The sequence below is a fragment of the Engystomops pustulosus genome, chromosome 6 (assembly GCF_040894005.1).
Source record: "Engystomops pustulosus chromosome 6, aEngPut4.maternal, whole genome shotgun sequence".
NCBI lineage: Eukaryota > Metazoa > Chordata > Amphibia > Anura > Leptodactylidae > Engystomops > Engystomops pustulosus.
Genome location: NC_092416.1, coordinates 130,534,518 through 130,554,523, shown reverse-complemented (window position 1 = coordinate 130,554,523; position 20,006 = coordinate 130,534,518). Strand labels below are relative to the sequence as shown.

Below are 20,006 nucleotides of genomic sequence, written 5' to 3'. Positions count from 1 at the left end.
AAATGAAAAAGCAGAGACTTCATGGAACTGGCCCCTTGATCATAACAATGATACCTACTGTCTATATTCATTGTAATATAATAGTACTAGTTTGTGTTAATGATCAATATACTCACTCTAGATGTCTACATATGAGCTATATCATTCTGGCTCAGTTATTCATGACTCTGTCAGACCACATCATTCCGCCCACTATACCCTTATGTCCTATTAATCTTCTTTATGCTATCTACAAGCTGGAGGATGCCATTGTCACACTTCTAAACTGCTTTTTAAATGGACTGGCTGAACCATGGGGATACATCTGGCAGCTTGTCAAGTTCAAGCTTTTATAAGGCAGAAAGAATCTTTGAAGACATTTTTTTGCATCCCCATTTGTGATACCACTGGGAATAACTCAGTGACCATTTGTTGGAGATTCCTTTTCTATGTGAAGACAAGTATGGGGTTTGCTCATTCCTTGGTAAACATATTTGCTGCAGTTATTACTAAATTAGGTAAAAGCTTAAGATAAAGTTATGGGGGATCACGTAGTGAAATAAGAGTTACATTAGAACAGAAGAATGCTATGCAGCAATTACTAAATTAATTATGGATATACTGTACGCTAAAGATGGCTGGAAAGCCTTAGGTTATATGAACATCAGTCAAAATTATAGACCATACTATACGTTTTTAAACCATTATACAAATCTGTAGTGAATTTTCCCCTTTACTTTTATATTGATAAATACGTTTAAAATGATCAGGGCTTCCCTATTTATCCTTAGAGTTAGGTCTGATCACTAGGGACCCCTAGTCTAACCTTAGGTCTGCTGGGACCCCCAGTAATCCTTTATAGGAAGATTCTTGACTATCTTATAAAAATGTATTCCCCCCTCCCCCTATGTACAGCATGTGCACCACTGCTCCATTCACTTGATTGTGACTGACGGACTCTGTATCTAGCAATCTCTATCAACCCTATAAAAGTGACTATAGCAGTGTTCACACATGCGCAGCACTGCTTCATTCATATTAGCCTACTACATTCAACCTAAGCATAAAACACTTAGGTTCATTTAAAGGGACTGTCCAGCAAATAACATTACATGTAAAGTGCTTGTACAGGGATCTAGTAATAAATTGTAACTTCCTTTCTTCCTTCTCCAATGTGGCTCTGCTTCCTAAATCTGTCAACATTGGAATGACAGGGAACAAGGAGCAGTAAGTAAAAAAATTATAATTTTTAACAACTGGGCTGTCGTTTAAGTTTATTTAAATGCATTTTTATTGGAACCTTTTTAACATTACACATGAAGGGGGATGTCCAGAAGTTGAAAAACATGATTTCTTACTTCCAAAAACATCTCCTCTCCTGACCATGGGTAGTACGTGGTTTTGTAACCAAACTCAATTTATTCCTATACTGCAATACCGGCACTAACCATGGTGAGGCGTGGTGCTGTTTTTTCAAGAAAGTAGTCATGTTTTTCAACTTCATGACAACTACTTTAGGCTTAGTGGATAGGTGGAATTGCATCAATTGAATCTATGGCTGTGCAAAAATATCAGAAAAATGCAGCTCTGCACAATATCAAAAAAGTATAAAATGTGGAACCCAATAATGACAGATGTTGAACTCACCCCCCAATGTCCTACGGGCCACTAAAACAGCATGCAGCCCATTGTTTGCAGCCTGTATACTGCACACAGTGGTGTGCATGAGGCCTAAATCAAATGTTCCCTGTTTTGAGAAGGCCTGTTAAGTTTCCTTATCATATCTGTACTGTATTTCTTTGTAAATCCATGTATCTATGGGTAGAGATGCATCCCTTTCACTAGGGGAATGGTAACACAGATGGTACCCTACTTAAGAACACCCGACTTACAGACAACCCTAGTTACAAACGGACCTGGATGTTGGTAATTTACTGTACTTTAGTCCTAGGTTACAATAAACAGCTATAACACTTATCAAAGGTTTTAAAATCGTCAGAGACCAAAAAACATTTGGCTGGACTTACAATTATAAAATATACAGTTCCGACTTGCATACATATTCAACTTAAGAACAAACCTACAGAACCTATCTTGTACGTAACCCAGAGTCCACCTGTATGTTCATTCATTTTTCCGGAGGGGTAACAGGAGAACAACATTATGCAGAATATTAATAACATGTCTACAGCGTTCATGAAATATACTAAAAATACTAGTAGTAGAATGAAACAGTTGTGTCTGGTAGGTCTACAGACACTAGTTTACAGCTACTATACTATTTGTGCTTCACACTGCAAGGCTGCAAAAACTGTGTAGGAACACCTAGCTGCTGTGTAGCCGGAGCCTTTATGCAGTGAACATGACAGGCAGAAGACAATATGAATTATAATGTGTCATACCATTGACGTAAAACTATGAAAATAATTCAAGTTAAAGAGATTCTCAAGGTTACAATGTCAAATTCTTAATGCAGTAAAAGGTTATAGCAGCACATGTTGCAAACTGACCTCAAAGACGCATGAATCTTGGAGATGCATATGGTCTGTATTGGTCCTCACCATTAAGAGGTCATGTCTGAAGTTTTTTGCTCAGGGATAAGAATTAATTCCATCTGTTTTTATCTGTTAAGGTTCTTTCAATAAGTCATTGAATGTTGAATCACAAAATAAGGTTTTATCCTGAATCATGGCCACAAAGATCTAAGATTTTTGGGCATGAAAAGCCAACATTCATTTCGACAAGTTTTTTTTACATGTGCGTTATTGGGCAGGCAGAATCAGTATTAGCTACATTTAAGATACCAGCCAGCTTCAGGTCAGACTCAACAGGCGGTTTTGATGTTGCATAACAATATTCACAATACATGTTCTACTTCCTTAACTTGCTAACATTTAACCAGGACAACATCCGTGTCCAGGTTCTCACTGCTCATTGGAATGGAGCTGCCCATCTCTCCATGCAGAGCACCAGTTGGATATATAAACCCTACAATATAAATCCTATCTTTATTGCTATTGTGGTATTGTTAGAATCCTTTGGCCAATAGCAAGTTTTAGACATCATTTTATTTATACGCCATGGGATACTGGCCGCATATTTTATTTGTGACCCCATTAAAAAGGGGTTAACCACTCTTACTTTTTAAAAATGTTCTAGTTCTCTACTACTTATGTTCACGATTCATTTCTGCAGAATTTTTAACACAAATATTTTAGATTCCTACAAACATAATATTACTGTGTTGACACATATATCTATCTATCTATCTATCTATCTATCTATCTATCTATCTATCTATCTAGCGCCGATCCACCCTCACCTCCATACAAAATATCCAATCAGATGCAAGCCTCACTTCTATGGTACAAAGATTGGAGCCAAATATCTTCCTGGTCATTTTTTGCGACTTTTGATGATGTTTTCAATGCTTCTATTTTTAGGACTGTACGACCTTTTGATCACTTTTTATTGAATTCTTTATATTTTTCAAAATGGCAAAAAATGCCATTTTCGACATAGGATGCAATTTTTATGTTACGGGGTTAAACGCAGTGAAAAACCATTATTATATTTTGATAGATCGGGCATTTTGGGACGCGGCGATATCTAATTTGTTTATGCATTTTTACTGTTTATTTATATTTATATGACTTCTAGGGAAAGGGGGGTGATTAAAATATTTAGGTTTTTTTACTATTTTTCAGACCTCCTAGGGTACTTAAACTCTAGGTTGTCTGATGGATCCTACCATATACTGCCATACTACAGTATGGCAGTATATGGGGATTTTACACACCTATCTATTACAATATTCAAATCGCACATTGTAATAGATTGCCTAAAACATGATAGCCTCGGATCTTTGTGTGACCCGAGGCTGTCATGGCAACGGATCGCCGCTCCCTGATGACGTCATGGGGAGAGACGATTGAAGCTAAAATTGTGGCACCCACGCGCCGCCGACTCGTTAATGCCGCCGGAAGCTAGCACCGATCGCGGGTGTTAGCGGCGGGCGTTTGCTTCATTATGAAGCAAACACCCGGTGAGTATGAAGAGGGCACAGCCCGTGAGCCCTCTTCATACTCCCCCATGCGCAACAAGATGTAAGGGTACGTCCTATTGTGCTATGGGGGTTAATATAAGGTGTATATATTGTATTTACATAAGCATATTGTATTCTATATTTATATTGTATTTCAATACTCCATATGTTTTTATCTAAATAGTGTGTATTGTATATGTTCATGGTTATATTAATCTTTTTTATATGTTTGTTTATATGCTGTACGGTATGTGTTCATGAAGAAATAGTGTGTACAGTGTGTTAATACGCTGGATGTGTATTGTATTTTACATGTATAATTAAGTTTGTGGATATACATATATACAATACATGTGGAAACGCATGTGATGAGTAACCAGCATCCTGTGACTTGCATTGTTTAGGGCCCGATCCCATATGCGTTTTAGAGGAAGCTATCGGCAAAAGGCTGTCATTTTATATGCACATTTTTACTTACTAAATATGGGTATATTATTTTTTACAACTCCTCCCTCCAGCTTCTTCACTCATACAGGGACAGAGCAAACCCTGGGACTCACCAGGGGATTTTGTCAGGAAGCCAGGAAACTTAAAACACATATGCAACATATATTGCCTAGCCCTGTCTTGGGGCCTGGAGGCAGCCGGGGTCCAGAATACTGGAGTGGCTGGCGATTGCGGCCTAGTGCACGCTGATGTCACGGTGCTTGGTATGGGGATCGGAGGGCTGTCTTACAGCTTGGCAGGTCTCCAGCAGGTGGTGTGTGCAAGAAATATGGAGGGAGAGGCTGATATACTGGTTCTCCTTGGGGCAACCGCTAAGTGTCTGTAGGATGAGTCCCTGGGTAATAGATGGGGAGCCTGTGGTGGTAGGCAGCCGTGTCCAGGGATCAGACGGAGGAAACGTTGTGCAAAATTCTTTATTGAACAACAGCAGGCAATGGGCCTAAATGGTCTCACAACAGATTCAGATTACTGGTGTGGTCATCTAGAGGGGTCCTCAGGAATAGTGCACCAGCCTGGTAGTAGATGCAGGCTGGGATGGAACTGTGTCCAAACTGTGGAAGCTGCAGCTCTGAATCTGAGTCTCCTGAGTCTGGTCCTGGGATTAGGTTAAGTGTCAGTACTGAAGGTGTACTAAACACTGTCTCTCCCTGCCCAGGGGTTTTATCACCTTGGTCAGGTGGTAGCACCTCTCCAATCACACTCCAGTTTACAATGCAGCAACATCATTGGTCAATAACTTCTTACACCCTCTTAACTATTGCCTGTTCAGGCAGAATCTACAGCTGCTATTACCTGAGATCTCCCTGTGAGTTGCGCAGTTGATCAGATGAATCCTGACAGGTAGAGGGCCCTATTCGCAACTACTCCCTTGCCTATTCGTTGCATTATATTGTAATGCAAATGCTTTGAGAAGGCAGAAAGTCATCTTTGCAATGCAATGTGAAAATGAGGTCCCTGGTGACAGGTTCTCTTTAAACTACACCAGATTTCTCCTTAACCACCAGGCACTTATGTGAATCTTGTGCAGAATAAGACTGTCTTACCTTAGAACACTTTTCATAAACCTGCCCCATTTTGTCTTCACCATCCATATTTTGGATTCTATTTAACCTTACTTGGGAACCCCCTAACATTGTAACACATTGAAGGTTATCACCTCCTGGATCTTAGGGCCCATTATTGAACAATAAACTAGTACTAGAAGCATATGGTTTCCACCAAAAATATTTTCCATCTAAAAAATAATATTTGTTGTTTCATATTAATTTTTGCTTTGGTACCGATTAAAATAGTTGGAAATATACAGTATTATACCACTGGGAGTATTGGAAACATTGTAAAAATGTCTACATTTGTTTAAATTTTCACATAGTACAAGTGTCTTGGTGTAGGCCCACAGGGATGTGTGTAATATGTAATGGGGTTACAATGTGACCCCTTTGATCCAGTATTTCACTTCTAGAATGCTAGGGTATAGGCCAAATATCCAAATACCATAAATTAATATGTGAATGTTTATATAAAATGGAGAGGATTCCAGAGGATCGCAGCATTATACACATTAGCACAAGAATGCAAGCAATGTACAACACATAAAAACATAAATATATGCAACAAAGTCACAGGTACAGGAAGGTGATACAGTATGCCCAGGGGTGGATTAAGACTGCCCTGGGCTATATGAATATTATAGCCCCTACCTGTCTGGAATCACTTCCTACATATGATACCAGAATCATGCTTCTTGGAGAATGGAGGATGTGTCCCTTCTGCCTGCTTTCAATCTGCAGTATCAGGACCTTCGGGCGACCTTCAAAGGTCCTGAAATGGCTCTTCTGTACGTGTATGTGTATTGAGAGCATGTACAGACTTACCAGGATTTCATGGGCAAAGGCTTTTCTCAGTATGAAATGTGGTGGGTAGTTGGGTAGTGGCCATGTGCCCCCTATATGTCTTGGGCCCTGGGTTACCGCCCAAACCGCCTATATTATTATCCACTACTGAGTGTGCCTATTGTGAGTAGGGGACCTTTACAGTGTAGTAGAGGAAGAGGGCACTTTGGTTACTGGGGGCCATTTAGGTCCTTGCTGCGTTAGGATGGAGGGGAACATGTGAGTGGATGTTGCATGAGGAGGGACAAGGGAGGGGGTGCTTTATGTGTTAGGAAGAGGGGGACATAAGGCTGCTGGCTGTGTGAGGAAGGGGACATAGGGGTGCCTGCTGTGTGAGTAGTTGAGGGACATGGAGTAGTTGGCAATGTAAAAAGGCGTTAGGATCAAAAAGACCATTAGGATGATAATTATAATATTTTTCAGCATCACAATTTATGATAAATGTTATACAATACTTTTTATCATTGATTTTCTACTTTGTCCATGCTTGCTATGACTTAATTACACCTTGATTATTCATTAATTTGCATGCTGTTGCCACATGCACCTCAAAAACTGTTTCCAAATCCACCCATTTCGTACAATGGAAATATCTAAAAACTTTATTGTGGCTCTCTCTTGTTTAAAATAATGTCACTCTTTACAAATTGGCACAGAATGGAGGCATCTTTTTGCTCTAAAAGATGACAGAGTTTATTAAGTCAATGCACTGGTTTCTTGTCTCCTTCTAAATACTGATCACCCTCGTCCAAAAAGCTCTGCACAGTGCTGCTCCTCTGTACCTCTCCTCCCTCATCTTAGTCTATCGGAAAATCTTCCAGTAATCTAAGATTATTTTCTTCTTTATTCACACCTCCCACTCATGTCTCCAGGACTTCTCCCAAACTGTACCAATTCTCTGGAATGCCCTACCATGGACTATTAGTCTAATACCCAACTACCAAAGCTTCAAACCTACCCTAAAAACCCATCTCTTCACATGGACCTAGGCAGACGTATGACACTTAGTAGTGGCATATAACGTCTACTCTCTTTTCACTAACCTCCCCTGTCTACTACTCCCATCTATGCAATCCTGCAAGCACTAGACAGGATTTTACAGGCTTCTCTGCAGTCATATGCACACTGCTATGTCTGTAGTGTCTACAGTTTATGAGAGTATATGTATACTTTTCTCTGTGTGGAGTGTCTGTTAAGTGCAAAATGGACTTCCTTATGCTGCGTGTAGTGTATGAGGTGTTGTATAAAATATTCTTTGTGTGCATATGTATTGTTTAATGTGTATATAGGTAATGATGGAAATTTTTTGTTACTAGCCCTAGTATTTTTATATGAATGTAAGTATTGCTTAAAGGGGTTTGCCTTATGAAAAAAAAAATCTCAAATTTTAACCCCTTAGTGATGTTTACACAATGCAGATCATTTCTATCCCCCTTACTTTACAATTTTACTCAGTTGTATTGCTGTTTTAGCTCCTTTAACTCAGTGATGGTAAGTGCCAGATACTGTGGGTGGGGACTTTCTAACCAGACACTTACTCTGTGCTATGAGATGCTGTGTGCTAACAATGTGCTTAGATTGTCAGGGTACAAGGTTTATCTAGAATTTCATTTAACTTCTGAACATTCTACTACTCTCTGACACATAGAAAAAGAGAGATAACACAGATTAGAGATGATGTGTGCTTTTTCACTTGTCGTTCACTATATTGCTATGAATCCTGTGTTGTTACAAAATGGCCACCAGCCTCTTAGACTGTCAGGATTCTGAGACGCTCCTCTTTCTGCTCCTTTATCAATGACTACTAATGTCCTCAGTGCTGTGTCAATACTTTGTGTTCCCCTGTGGTATCCTGTTATTTTTGATTCAAAAGCTGCAGCAGTGGAGGAGGAAATGGCAGTAGTGGCACTAGTGGCCATGGATAATCACACTGGCACCATGCTGTGTCTTATTCCACTTACCCCAATGATGAAAATCCATGTGATGAATAGTTTGGATCATGATAAATACAGACGGACTGAATTACAAATGCTATACATTTTTATTGTGTTTCTTCAATTTGTGAAACCAAAAATAAATTATTATTTGCTAATCTGTAATCTTTCTTTCTGGCAGGGGGAATATTAATGAGGACTACTAACTTTGATCTCAATGAAAGGGAAGGCCGCAGCACCAGCATTCATCTTTCAGCATGTGAACCAGCAGTCCTGAGCCAGGAGGTGGGAATTTGCACCACACTCTCACAGAGGCAGAAAGTCTAAATTTCAGGCATATGGGTATAGAGAAGAGACTATCTGTCAATAATGAAAATAATAATGAAATAATAAAATAAATCACCAAAGTTAAAGCGAACCTGTCATCAGGATTTACCATTTTTTCGTAATGACAGATTTCCATTGACTTTTAATACTTATTCCCAATCTGCTTCTATAATTAACATTACTGGCTCCACTCACTTTTAAACGTTCATAAAAGTATACCTGGCTCCCTGCCAGAGACCTACGTACATCATCATGATTATTTGCACAGTCCTTTCTACTCTACTTCCTCCTCCCCCTCCCTTCTGCATACATGAGCCAACCCTGTGCTGCAAGCAAATTTCTTTCAGCTCACATCTATCCGCCACATTTATCAAAGGTTTGTCAAAATTTTCTAAAAATGTTGCAATTGGTACTACAAAGGAGGCGTGACTTTTGTGAAAGGGCGTGGTCTAAGCTGTAAACATATAAAAGTCATAAATAGTTGCAGGAAGCTTCTTTAAACCACATTCTTTGCTGAGGACAGTAAACATAAGTCCAAAAAAATTGGGACAGGTAAAAATTAGTACAGAAAAAGACCAATAAGTTCATGCGCTGCAGTGATACATGTGTTTTTCTGAATAAATAATGGTTTGCTTTATCATCCAGACAATCCCACCTGCTATTGTGGCATCTACTAACAATGCTCCCAAAAAGATAACTGCATGTTTACAATATGTAATCTGAGGTCATTGTTTTTGTCACATGATTGTGTTTTTGGCGCCAGTCTTTCAACCAAGGGCGTTGCTAGGGTGGTAAAAGATCCGGGACACGGGCCCCAATGCATATGTATCACAATTTCAGTAATGCCCACTCCTGTATATACAGCTACAGAAAACACAGGAGAAATCCCTACTTGTTACATCCAGTGACTGCAGGTGATGTGTCCTCTATCTTCTCCATTAGGTCCTGGCATCACCACGTCTTTTCTTCAGCCACATGTCCTCCCTGTGGAGATCACCACACAGACATCTCATGTTCTTTATTGTTCCTACATCTTGGTCCCCTAACAGTGTTATCGTGCTGCTACACTCCCTCTCCTTTACTGTAAGGCCCCATTCACACACACACATGCTATGCCACAGCCAGGACTGCCTGGTTGGGGAGGTGGAGGGGTGAGCTCTCCTCCCCCCTCCCATCTCTATAAGAAGCCCTGCAGCAGATGTGCTCACCGTACCATGCACAATGTACTCCTATGGTGGCCATATGCTAGCTGAAGAATCCCCTCACCTAAAAATACCTACACTAAGTAAAGTCCCCCTAGAGTTCAGTAATGTCCCCATTGAGAAGTTCCCCAGAGACCTCTATAATGCCCCCCACAGCCCTCTGTAATGTCCCAGAGCTCCCTGTAACGTCCATCCACAGCCCCCAATAATGTCCTCAGAGCCCCCCAAATGTCCTCACAGCCCTCTGTAATGTCCCAGAGCTCCCTGTAACGTCCTTCCACAGCCCCCAATATTGTCCTCAGAGCCCCCCCGAATGTCCTCAGAGCCCCCTGAATGTCCTCAGAGCCCCCCCAAATGTCCTCAGAGCCCCCATATGTCCTCACAGCCCCCAAATGTCCTCACAGCCCCCCAGATGTCCTCACAGCCCCCCAGATGTCCTCAGAGACCCCCAGATGTCCTCAGAGCCCCCTGTAATGACCCCCAGAGCCCACTGTAATGACCCCCGGAGCCCACTGTAATGACCCCCGGAGCCCACTTTAATGTCTCCATAACCCCCCCAAAGTTTTCACAGCCACCAGTAATGTCCCCAAAACCCAATGTAATGCCCCACATATCCCCCCCCAATGTCTTTGCAGACCCCTGTAATGTTCCCCACCGCCCCCTTTAAAGTCCCCACAGTCCCCAGTAATGCCCCCATCAGTTCCCCAAAAGTCTTCACAGCCCTGGTAATGTCCTCAAAGCCCCCTGTAAAATCCCCCACAGCACCCAATAATGTCCCCACAGCCCCCAGTAGTATTCCTAAGGTCGCCTGTAATGTCCCCACTGTCTTCACAGCTGCCTGTAATGTCCCCAAAGCCCCACAAAGTCTTCACAACCCCTAGTACAGTCCCCCAAGCCCTCTATAATGTCCCTAACAACCCCTCCCCCCATGTCTTCACAGCTCCCAGTAATGTCCCCACAGCCTCTTGTAATGTTCCCCATGCCAAGTCCCCTCAATGTGCCCCCCCACCACTCATAATTTTAAAAAAAAAACACTGATACTCAGCTCTTCCTCTGACTTCTCCCTGTTCACTGTCAGACACGAGCGGTGACGTCATCACCCGGCGTCTCCTGGTCCCGGCAGCTGTATTGAGCTGCTTGCAGCAGGAGACGCTGTGTGATCGCGTCTCCTGCTCTCTGTAGTGGAGAACGGAGCCGACGGCTCCTTCCCCACTACAGTGCTCATCGCTATCTACGTCCTGAGCACGTAGATAGCGATGACATTAGGGAAATATGCCCGGACAGCGGGACGAGTGTCCCACTGACCTGGGACATTCGGGCCAAAGGCCAAAAGATCCGGGGCACGGGCCCCGGATCTTTTGACCTAGCGACGCCCCTGCTTTCAACTCTATTTTGCCCTGATTAATATTTTTGGCCCCCGATAAAAAATAAATTGGGCACAGAACAGCTCAGACAGCAAAATGCAAATATGCGTCTGGTTGTTTGTTCTATCCTTTTAGAGCTGCCATTTGTTGGTCTGTGTGAGCACCACAAAATGAGACATAAACTGGTAGAGAAGAAAGCTAAATTAAGTGCCGCAGGTGGACAAAACAGGCCATGCCCAATTTAGACAAAAAAAAATACGTGAACAGAAAAATGTGGTGTCAGCACTTACAGCAGTGTATGCACAGAAGAAGAAAAAACGCAGTCACCTGCAAATACATGTACAACGATTAGAAAATGCCCACAATTGTAACTGGAATGACTGTTACTTGGTTCCAGAGTATATTTGGGAAATGGTATCAGACCATATAGTCGCCAGTGAGGTTTGACTCCATTGTTAGCTTGTTTTGTTTTTGGTAAGACTTGAAATCTCCAAAAACAAAATTATACTAGTCTGTTACTTAGGAGATAACTCAAGATGGAAAACAAATTTTAACTGTAAATAGTGATGAAACATAAAATATTCTGGCTCTTCACAAAATTTTAAGTCTTTCCACATGTTGGTCTCTATTGCAAATACTTCTGTAATACTGAACGTAGTGTGTGCAGTTGTCATCATAATGGATCCTGTCTCCTTAGTCTTCTCACGCATGCTGTGCATCTTCCCGTAACCGCAAGTTTCTAACCACAAAAGATTATCAACTGCATTTGAAATGTTCCATAAAGAAAATACAGACCTTACAAGAATTTATTGAAGTATCAGAAAATTTAAAACAGTTTTTGATACTCTGCTGCCCTCCCCCCTTACCTACTTGGCACTCATAATACAAGAAAGAACCTCCTTCAGGGCTCCCATTTTTTAACCAGAGCACAAAATGGTTAGAAAGTCTGTACTCCATTTGTTGTACCATAAGTCTTTTTATCAAAAATAGAGGGCCACATTTACTAAGCAGTCTGCGCAAGAATTCTGCCACAGACTGCACAAACATGTGCAAACGTGTATTTATGAAGTGTTTGCGATAGTATTGCACAGAAAGGGGCGTTGCGGCGTGTATATTGGCAAGTCCAACAGAATGTAACTCCGGTCTTCATGAATGTGATGCCTGCTGCGCGATAGTAAGGCAAACTGCACTATTAGTAAATGTGGGCCATAGTCTATAAAATAGGATAGATTTTCCATGGTATCCTGAGCATGATCAAAAATATTTGTTAGTTCATCATACATAATCAAGTTCTCCATATAACTATGATATCAGACAGGTGTTTGCATATTTTTAGTCATATTAGGGCATTTTTTGTTAATTTGTTGAGATTATTCTAAAAAAAATCTTATACAAATATTTCTTGCTTTTACCAGAGTGAAGCTAAGCTTTCACTGGACAGTAAACTGAATGAGAATACAATATCAACAACAACTGAAGCCTTGGAACAGTTGGTTACTGGTAAAGATAGTCAGAGTTCTCTGCTTACGGAAGAGATGGCCCAGCAGGAACCTCTTGAACCAGCAGAACCTCTCACAGTTCAACAATGTCAACAACTTAGCGGGTTTCCACCACAAAAACATGTTAGAAAGATACTGCAAAGATCCAAGACAATAGGACACAGCTTAGGAGACAATGCTGTACAGTCATCATCCTGGGTGACATCTTTTGACTCCCATCCAAGAGTCCCAGTAGAAACAAAAGATGGAATCCGCAGGTCATCTTTACAAAACATGCATGCACCTGATTTCTATATGGATCCAAATTCAAGTAACTCTGGTTTAAATATGACAGACAGGACTTTTTCCATCAACTGGAAACTTGAGTCAGATGAACAGGAGGAACCTTCACTCCTTCAAAATCAAAGTCTTAAAAAACTAAAGAAGATTAACTTAGAGGTAATGAGAAAACAAACCCATGTAGAATGTAGTGATTCCAGCAGTGACGACGAGGACCGACTATACATAGAAATTATTGAATAGTTCTTTGAAGGATACTATGGACACAAAAAAGACTTTAAAGTAATATTGAAGGCTTTGATAAATTTTCATTGTGTGTTTAACAGGTCTGATATATTGTTCGGTTCTGAATTGAATGATTATTATTTTCACATATCTTTGCTGATATCCAATATCTTTGCTGGACAAACAAGTTTCCCATGCTTTCTGTCTACATAGAGAAAGACCAACGGACTGAAAAGAGGTCAATTTCTGCTTGTTGTAATAGTGGTATAGAGATAACCGACAGCTGCCACTCATTGCACAGAGCTTTATATAGTACTAGCTGTATAAAGCTTAGTGTAGTCCACCTGGTGGTAGCTACAGGTGAACATGTTTGCTTCCTTTTACATCTGTATAGCATATATGAGGGGGATGTATTTAGCCTGGCAGACCTACCATAACTATAAGCAGATTTAAGCCATAATTTCTATAAATGTCTGGAGTAAGTTATGATAACTTTGTGAAGACAAACATCTTAATTTGCTACCTTCTTCCATTTTATGCACAATACATGGTGACACACTGGAAGTAATGTTCTTTGATACAACAGAGGTTTTACAATATTATATGAATCATCTCTACTCACTGCATATTGATGTGCTCTAAAACATTTTATTATATTTTGTGTTTCAGTTATCTGCCATTAAAGGAAACCTACCACTTGTAGTGGCAGGTTTCTGATGGAAATACCGGGCACCAGCTCAGGGTGAGCTGGTGCCGGAGCTTATTTTCGTTAGTGTTTTAAACCGCGGTATCGCGGTTTAAAACACTTTTTAAACTTTATAGCCGGCGCAGGCAGGTACGCGCTCGGCGCTTACCGTGCGCGCGGCTACATAGGAAGTGAATGAGAGCCGCGCGCATGGTAAGCGCCGAGCGCGTACCTGCCTGCGCCGGCTATAAAGTTTAAAAAGTGTTTTAAACCGCGATACCGCGGTTTAAAACACTAACGAAAATAAGCTCCGGCACCAGCTCACCCTGAGCTGGTGCCCGGTATTTCCATCAGAAACCTGCCACTACAAGTGGTAGGTTTCCTTTAAGATCCCCTCCAGCAGCTCTGGGCCCCGGCACTTGCCCAGGTATCGCCGGCTGATTAAGTTCTATTTTCCTAAGGTTTCATTAAGGAGTTTTACATATTACACATTTAAAGGCATATTCATATAATATGCCAGAAATGTCTAGTAGGTGGAATTCACACTGGGGCACATTTACTTACCCATCCCGGAGTTCACCGAAAGTGCATTGTCCGACTCACTAATCGACTCACATGTGTCGCTTCCCCGCTCAGGTCCAACGAAGTTCTCCTTCTATTTTGTGATGCATGTAAGTGCTTGGGCTTTGAAAGTTAAATCCTGCGCTCAGTCCGAATAAGTCGGATTGTCCGTAGGCACGCACCTAAAAAGGGCCCCATGGAAGCCAGCGCAGCTGCACCAAAAAATGGATCGCATGCGACACAATCCCAGCGCAAACACCTGTGCAAGCAAAATATCCGACAAAAGTAAATGAGCCACACTGTGTGCTTCAACAATTGTTTCTGTAGTAGGTGAATGAAGGATGCTAACAACATGCCAATCCAGGGACATATTCAATTAACCATACATAATTAGGACATGTTTCACTGATATTAAGCTTTACAGTAGTGAGATATAAAAGCACTCGTACACTGGAGTTTGGCAACATTTTGCATAGAATCAAAAAAAGTGTATATTATGTGAACCATTTGTAGCTTTATGGCAGTAAGCTGTATCTTGTGTTTCTAGTGTTAAATGATTTTTTCTATATGGTTATTACTTCCCTTTGGTTTGTTTCCACTATCTTATAATGCTTGACAATCACTTTATAGTGTATGTATATATATATATATATATATATATATATATATATATATATATATATACATTGTATATAGCAAATTGCTGTTTGTGAACTGAAACGAATTTTGGACAGAATTCAGACTTTCTCAGTTTTGTTGTTATGTGCTATTTTGGATATGTAAATATTCATATTAAAGAGAATCTCTATAAGTCCCTCGTTCATGATATTCTTTAGCCGGTAGTTTTGTTGATTTTAATTAATTATTACCTTTGAATGTTCTTGTATGTAGCATAAATGTATGCAAGCAGATAAGTGTTGTAAAGAATACTGTGGGATCAGAGCAGAAGTCTGGACAGTATGTAAATTTAGACAACTACTCCAAAAAATAATGGGGGTAAGCTACAGTCTATTATATGGTGGCTGCATTTTACAGACCAATCAGTGCCCCTAGAGAATGGACTTCAAGCATCATGGTTCACATATATCTATGATGCATTATGTCCCTTCCCTGGGGCAGTTTTTGGTCTGTGTAACGTAACGTGACTGCCAAACAGTCCTTATTTCAGGGACTGTACACAATTGTCTAAAACTAGCTTTATTGCACAGTTTAACTGACAATGCAAACAGGCAAGGAAATATTCTTAAAGACAGACCCTCAGTTCTTTAGACTTGAGGCAGATGCACATGAATGCGAATAACATCTGCATAACATCCATTTTTTAAACAGACAGCATTAAAAACAATCTTTAATTGATCAATACGCATGTCCATTATTTTAACTTTATATCCGTTAAAAAAATAAAAAGTATATCCTTATCAGATTGGTATTCGCAGACCTGTTGTCAGAAAATAATCCCAACAGCACCCGGATGGTATCCAAGTTCCGTCTATTAAAAATGGGTGATCGCTACGGTACACTATTGAATGTCTGTAAATATCATTCATTAAAAATGGAAGGACTGATACAAAAAAGAAGTCAGTCTAATGCAAATGAGCTATCGAAAATGAATTTTAACATCTGTGTACAGGTAGCCTTAAAGGGGTATTCCCACGAAGACGAGTTTCTTAAATATACCCAGGATAACGAAATAACATATTCTCTAATTCAATATTATTAAGGATTTCACTGATATAATTCCAATCCTGATGTTTATATTGTGGTTGTCCCTGGATACGACCATAAACTCCTGAATATGGTTGGGTAGATTCCTCTGGCGTGCATAGCTTCTCTTGTAATGCAGGGCGAGGGGCAGAGAGCAGTTCAACGGGAAGCACTTACTATCCAGCAGCAGCGTGTAGAGAACACAGCAGCAACTCTTGTAAAGTAAGGGGTTAAAAATGATCTTTATTGTGTAAACATCACTAGAGGATTAACATTTGAGAACTTTCTTTCATGGACAAACTCCTTTAATCAGTTAAAGCACATGGCCCCGAGAGTAAATTAAAGTGAATATCTAGTAAATTAAGGAATATATTTCCTACAAACAGGAGGCACCATTTTAGATTTGTGAGGTTGTGGTAAGTGAATCTTTGTATAATAATTTCAGTTAAAAATGTAATGTCAAAGGGATGCTGATGACCTATGGAGACTGATGTGTTCTGCATCTGAAATGTAATATGTTTAAGGTATGGCACTCTACATTACTAAAATAAATTGAAAATTTGAAGTCCTAAGTATTCCAACTAATAGATACCATTCTTGTGATTGAAAACACATGCATTGTGGTTTCAAAAAGTACATTGTGCTCCTATGTAAAAATGCATCAGGTCAAAAAATCTAGGTGAACTATAGGTTAAAACGTAATCGAATGCCTATAAAAAAAGGCTTTAAAAAATCTTTAAAAAAAAATTTAAATAACAATCTTAAACCTAATTGAATAAAATTGTCAACTCACAACCGTAGCATTGGTTTTACTATTTAAAACAGTGACTTTATATATATGAACTTTGTAACTCAAATTGTTTAGGAGCACGGGCCCAGAACTAATATATATATATATATATATATATATATATATATATATACTCGAGTATAAGCCGATCCAAGTATAAGCCGAGACCCCTAATTTTACCACCAAAAACTGGGAAAACCTATTGACTCGAGTATAAGCCGAGGGTGGGAAATGGATTGGTCACAGACCCCCCCCAGTATATAGCCAGCCAGCCCCCTATAGTATACAGCCTGCTCCCAGTAGTATACAGCCACCCCAGCTTGCCCCCAGTAGTATACAGCCATCCCAGCCTGCCCCCAGTAGTATACAGCCACCCCAGCCTGCCCCCAGTAGTATACAGCACTGCCCAGCCTGCCCCCAGTAGTATACAGCACAGCCCAGCCTGCCCCCAGTAGTATACAGCACTGCCCAGCCTGCCCCCAGTAGTATACAGCACTGCCCAGCTTGCCCCCAGTAGTATACAGCCACCCCAGCCTGCCCCCAGTAGTATACAGCACTGCCCAGCTTGCCCCCAGTAGTATACAGCACTGCCCAGCTTGCCCCCAGTAGTATACAGCACTGTCCAGCCTGCCCCCAGTAGTATAAAGCACTGCCCAGCCTGCCCCCAGTAGTATACAGCATTGCCCAGCTTGCCCCCAGTAGTATACAGCACAGCCCAGCCTGCCCCCAGTAGTATACAGCACAGCACAGCCTGCCCCCAGTAGTACACAGCACTGCCCAGCCTGCCCCCAGTAGTATACAGCACTGCCCAGCATTAAAAAAAAATAAACTTATATACTCACCCTCCGGTGGCCCCGATCTGCAGCGCTGCTCCCTGGACGTCCGCGCGGCTCGTCTTCTGGCTTCCGCGCCCGTCTTCTGTACATCACGCTGGGCGCCGCCATTGCTCTCTCTCGCGATGTACAGAGGACAGAAGAAAGAAGATGGCGTGAAAGCCAGAAGAGGACCCACGCGGACATCGGGGGAGCAGCGCTGCGCATGGGGGCCACCGGAGGGTGAGTATATGAGTTTATTATTTTTAAAGTATTTTTTACTTATTTTGTGACTCGTGTTTAAGCCGAGGGGACGTTTTTCAGCACATTTTTTGTGCTGAAAAACTCGGCTTATACACGAGTATATATGGTATATATATATATATTATATCATATTTTATTGCTTATCTGAAAAGATTTATGTATTAAGTGCATTAAAGAGAACCCGTCATGCAAAATAACCCCCCTAAACTAAATATATTTTCATAAACTGCCATTAGAGAGCATTGCCTCTATCCCTTCATTGTCCCTCTACATACCTGTAAACCTAAGCAATGAGGTCCTAAAGCTGTATGCAAATGACCTGTGAAATGTCCAATGAAGCATTAGCATATTCAAGCTGTCCACCTTATTCATGAGTGGGAGGCACAGCCACACCCCCAGTGCATGAATGACAGCCTGTATAATGATGTGAGGCTGTATAATGATGTGCTTCCTGGTGCTGGTGGCCACACCCCCTGCAGCCTGTGTGTGCATGTGTGTGTGTATAGGAGAGATACAACAGCTCCAGGCAGAACATGTCAGATTCATGGGTAGCTGATGTCTGTGTCTCTCACCTGTATATTAGGAGGATGCAGCATGTCAGCAGATGCAGCACACACACTAGCAATGCTTTACTATACATTACACACAGACATGAGCAGGGGGAGGAGAGGGGAGGGGGAACAGGGGTGACATCACTTATTTACATGATAAAAAATAGATGATTTTACAATGATTAATGTATGAAATAACTAGATAAAGCCTGGGATGGGATCCTTGTGAGCTGCTCCAACAGTAGAGGTGACAGGACTAGTGACACAGACCTGATGACAGGTGTCCTTTAAAAGTGATTTTAGTGACATTTAAAAATATCTATACATATGCACTGGCATTTTGTTTCTGTTAGATATATCTTTTTATTTTCTTGCAAGAAATGTATAGAGCCGAGCACCTATCTATACTCAATTGACGATATAGGTGTGTACAGTATTGAATATATTTAATATTAAAATATTGTTAAAACATTATATTTCCGATTTACACAGAATACCATTCACATATGACATAAATATACAAAATATACGATATGTTTTAGATCTCAGGCTGGGCTAAAAAAGAAGGTTAAGAAAAGCACTATAGGGCCCAATTGCATAATTCTTCCCAAAAATTGTGTTTAAAAAGTAAAAATATACAACAAATGAAGGTATATCCGTGGAGGACGCCGAAGAAAGCTAGATGGACAATTAGCAGTATAGTTGTGAATGTCCAAATGTGGAAAAAATGATGACAGTCTATATATGTCATAAAAGTGGCGACTGGTGATAGAAAATTAGTGCAAGCTTATATAGCGTTTAACGTCAATACGATGTATTGGTGTAGCACTTGGTTTTTATCATAGATTGTACTTGCTGCTGAAAAATAAACGTGGGATATTGCACTCACAGTTTCACCCCGCTATTATTAAGGGGTTCTTGAAGCCAGCCGCCAGGGACGTTGCATGTGGGAGCGATCGCCTTGACTCAGCGTCCTGTAAGTTGATGTGCACATGCGTAAGCCCGCTGTGCTTGGTGGGATTATGTCTGCCGTATCCCAACCAACGTGCCTCCCAGTAGTCCAAATCCACAGGTGGAACGGAGGTAATCCCGTAGGTACAAAAAAATGTTAGCACCTGTTAAAAGTTGTCTTAGATGCTTCATATAATAGAATGTCCTCTTTTTCTGGCGTCTTTTTCTGGCGTTAATCTAACCGTTTAAAAAGGTAGTTTAGAATAGAATCGCTAAACGCGTTTCAAAGCCTCCTCTTGGCTTTTTCATTAGTAGCTACTATGATAAAAACCAGGTGCTACACCAATACATTGTATTAATAATAGCGAGGTGCAATCTGCCGGCACAGAAACTATGATTCTGCAGTGTCACCGCCTGCTGACATCATAGTTTCTG

At 40.9% G+C, this 20,006-nt stretch overlaps 1 protein-coding gene across 5 annotated transcripts in view; it reads left to right on the top strand.

The window, feature by feature from the left end:
- Positions 1–13,957, top strand: part of ZNF831 (zinc finger protein 831) — a 65,437-nt gene extending 51,480 nt beyond the window's left edge. For all 5 annotated transcript variants that reach the window (XM_072111012.1, XM_072111013.1, XM_072111015.1 and 2 more), the window contains exons 5-6: positions 8,539–8,642; positions 12,666–13,957. In XM_072111012.1, the coding sequence (XP_071967113.1) occupies positions 8,539–8,642; positions 12,666–13,271 (710 nt within the window). In that variant the 3' untranslated portion in view covers positions 13,272–13,957. The remainder of the gene's footprint in view (positions 1–8,538; positions 8,643–12,665) is intronic.
- Positions 13,958–20,006: the final 6,049 nt, after the last annotated feature.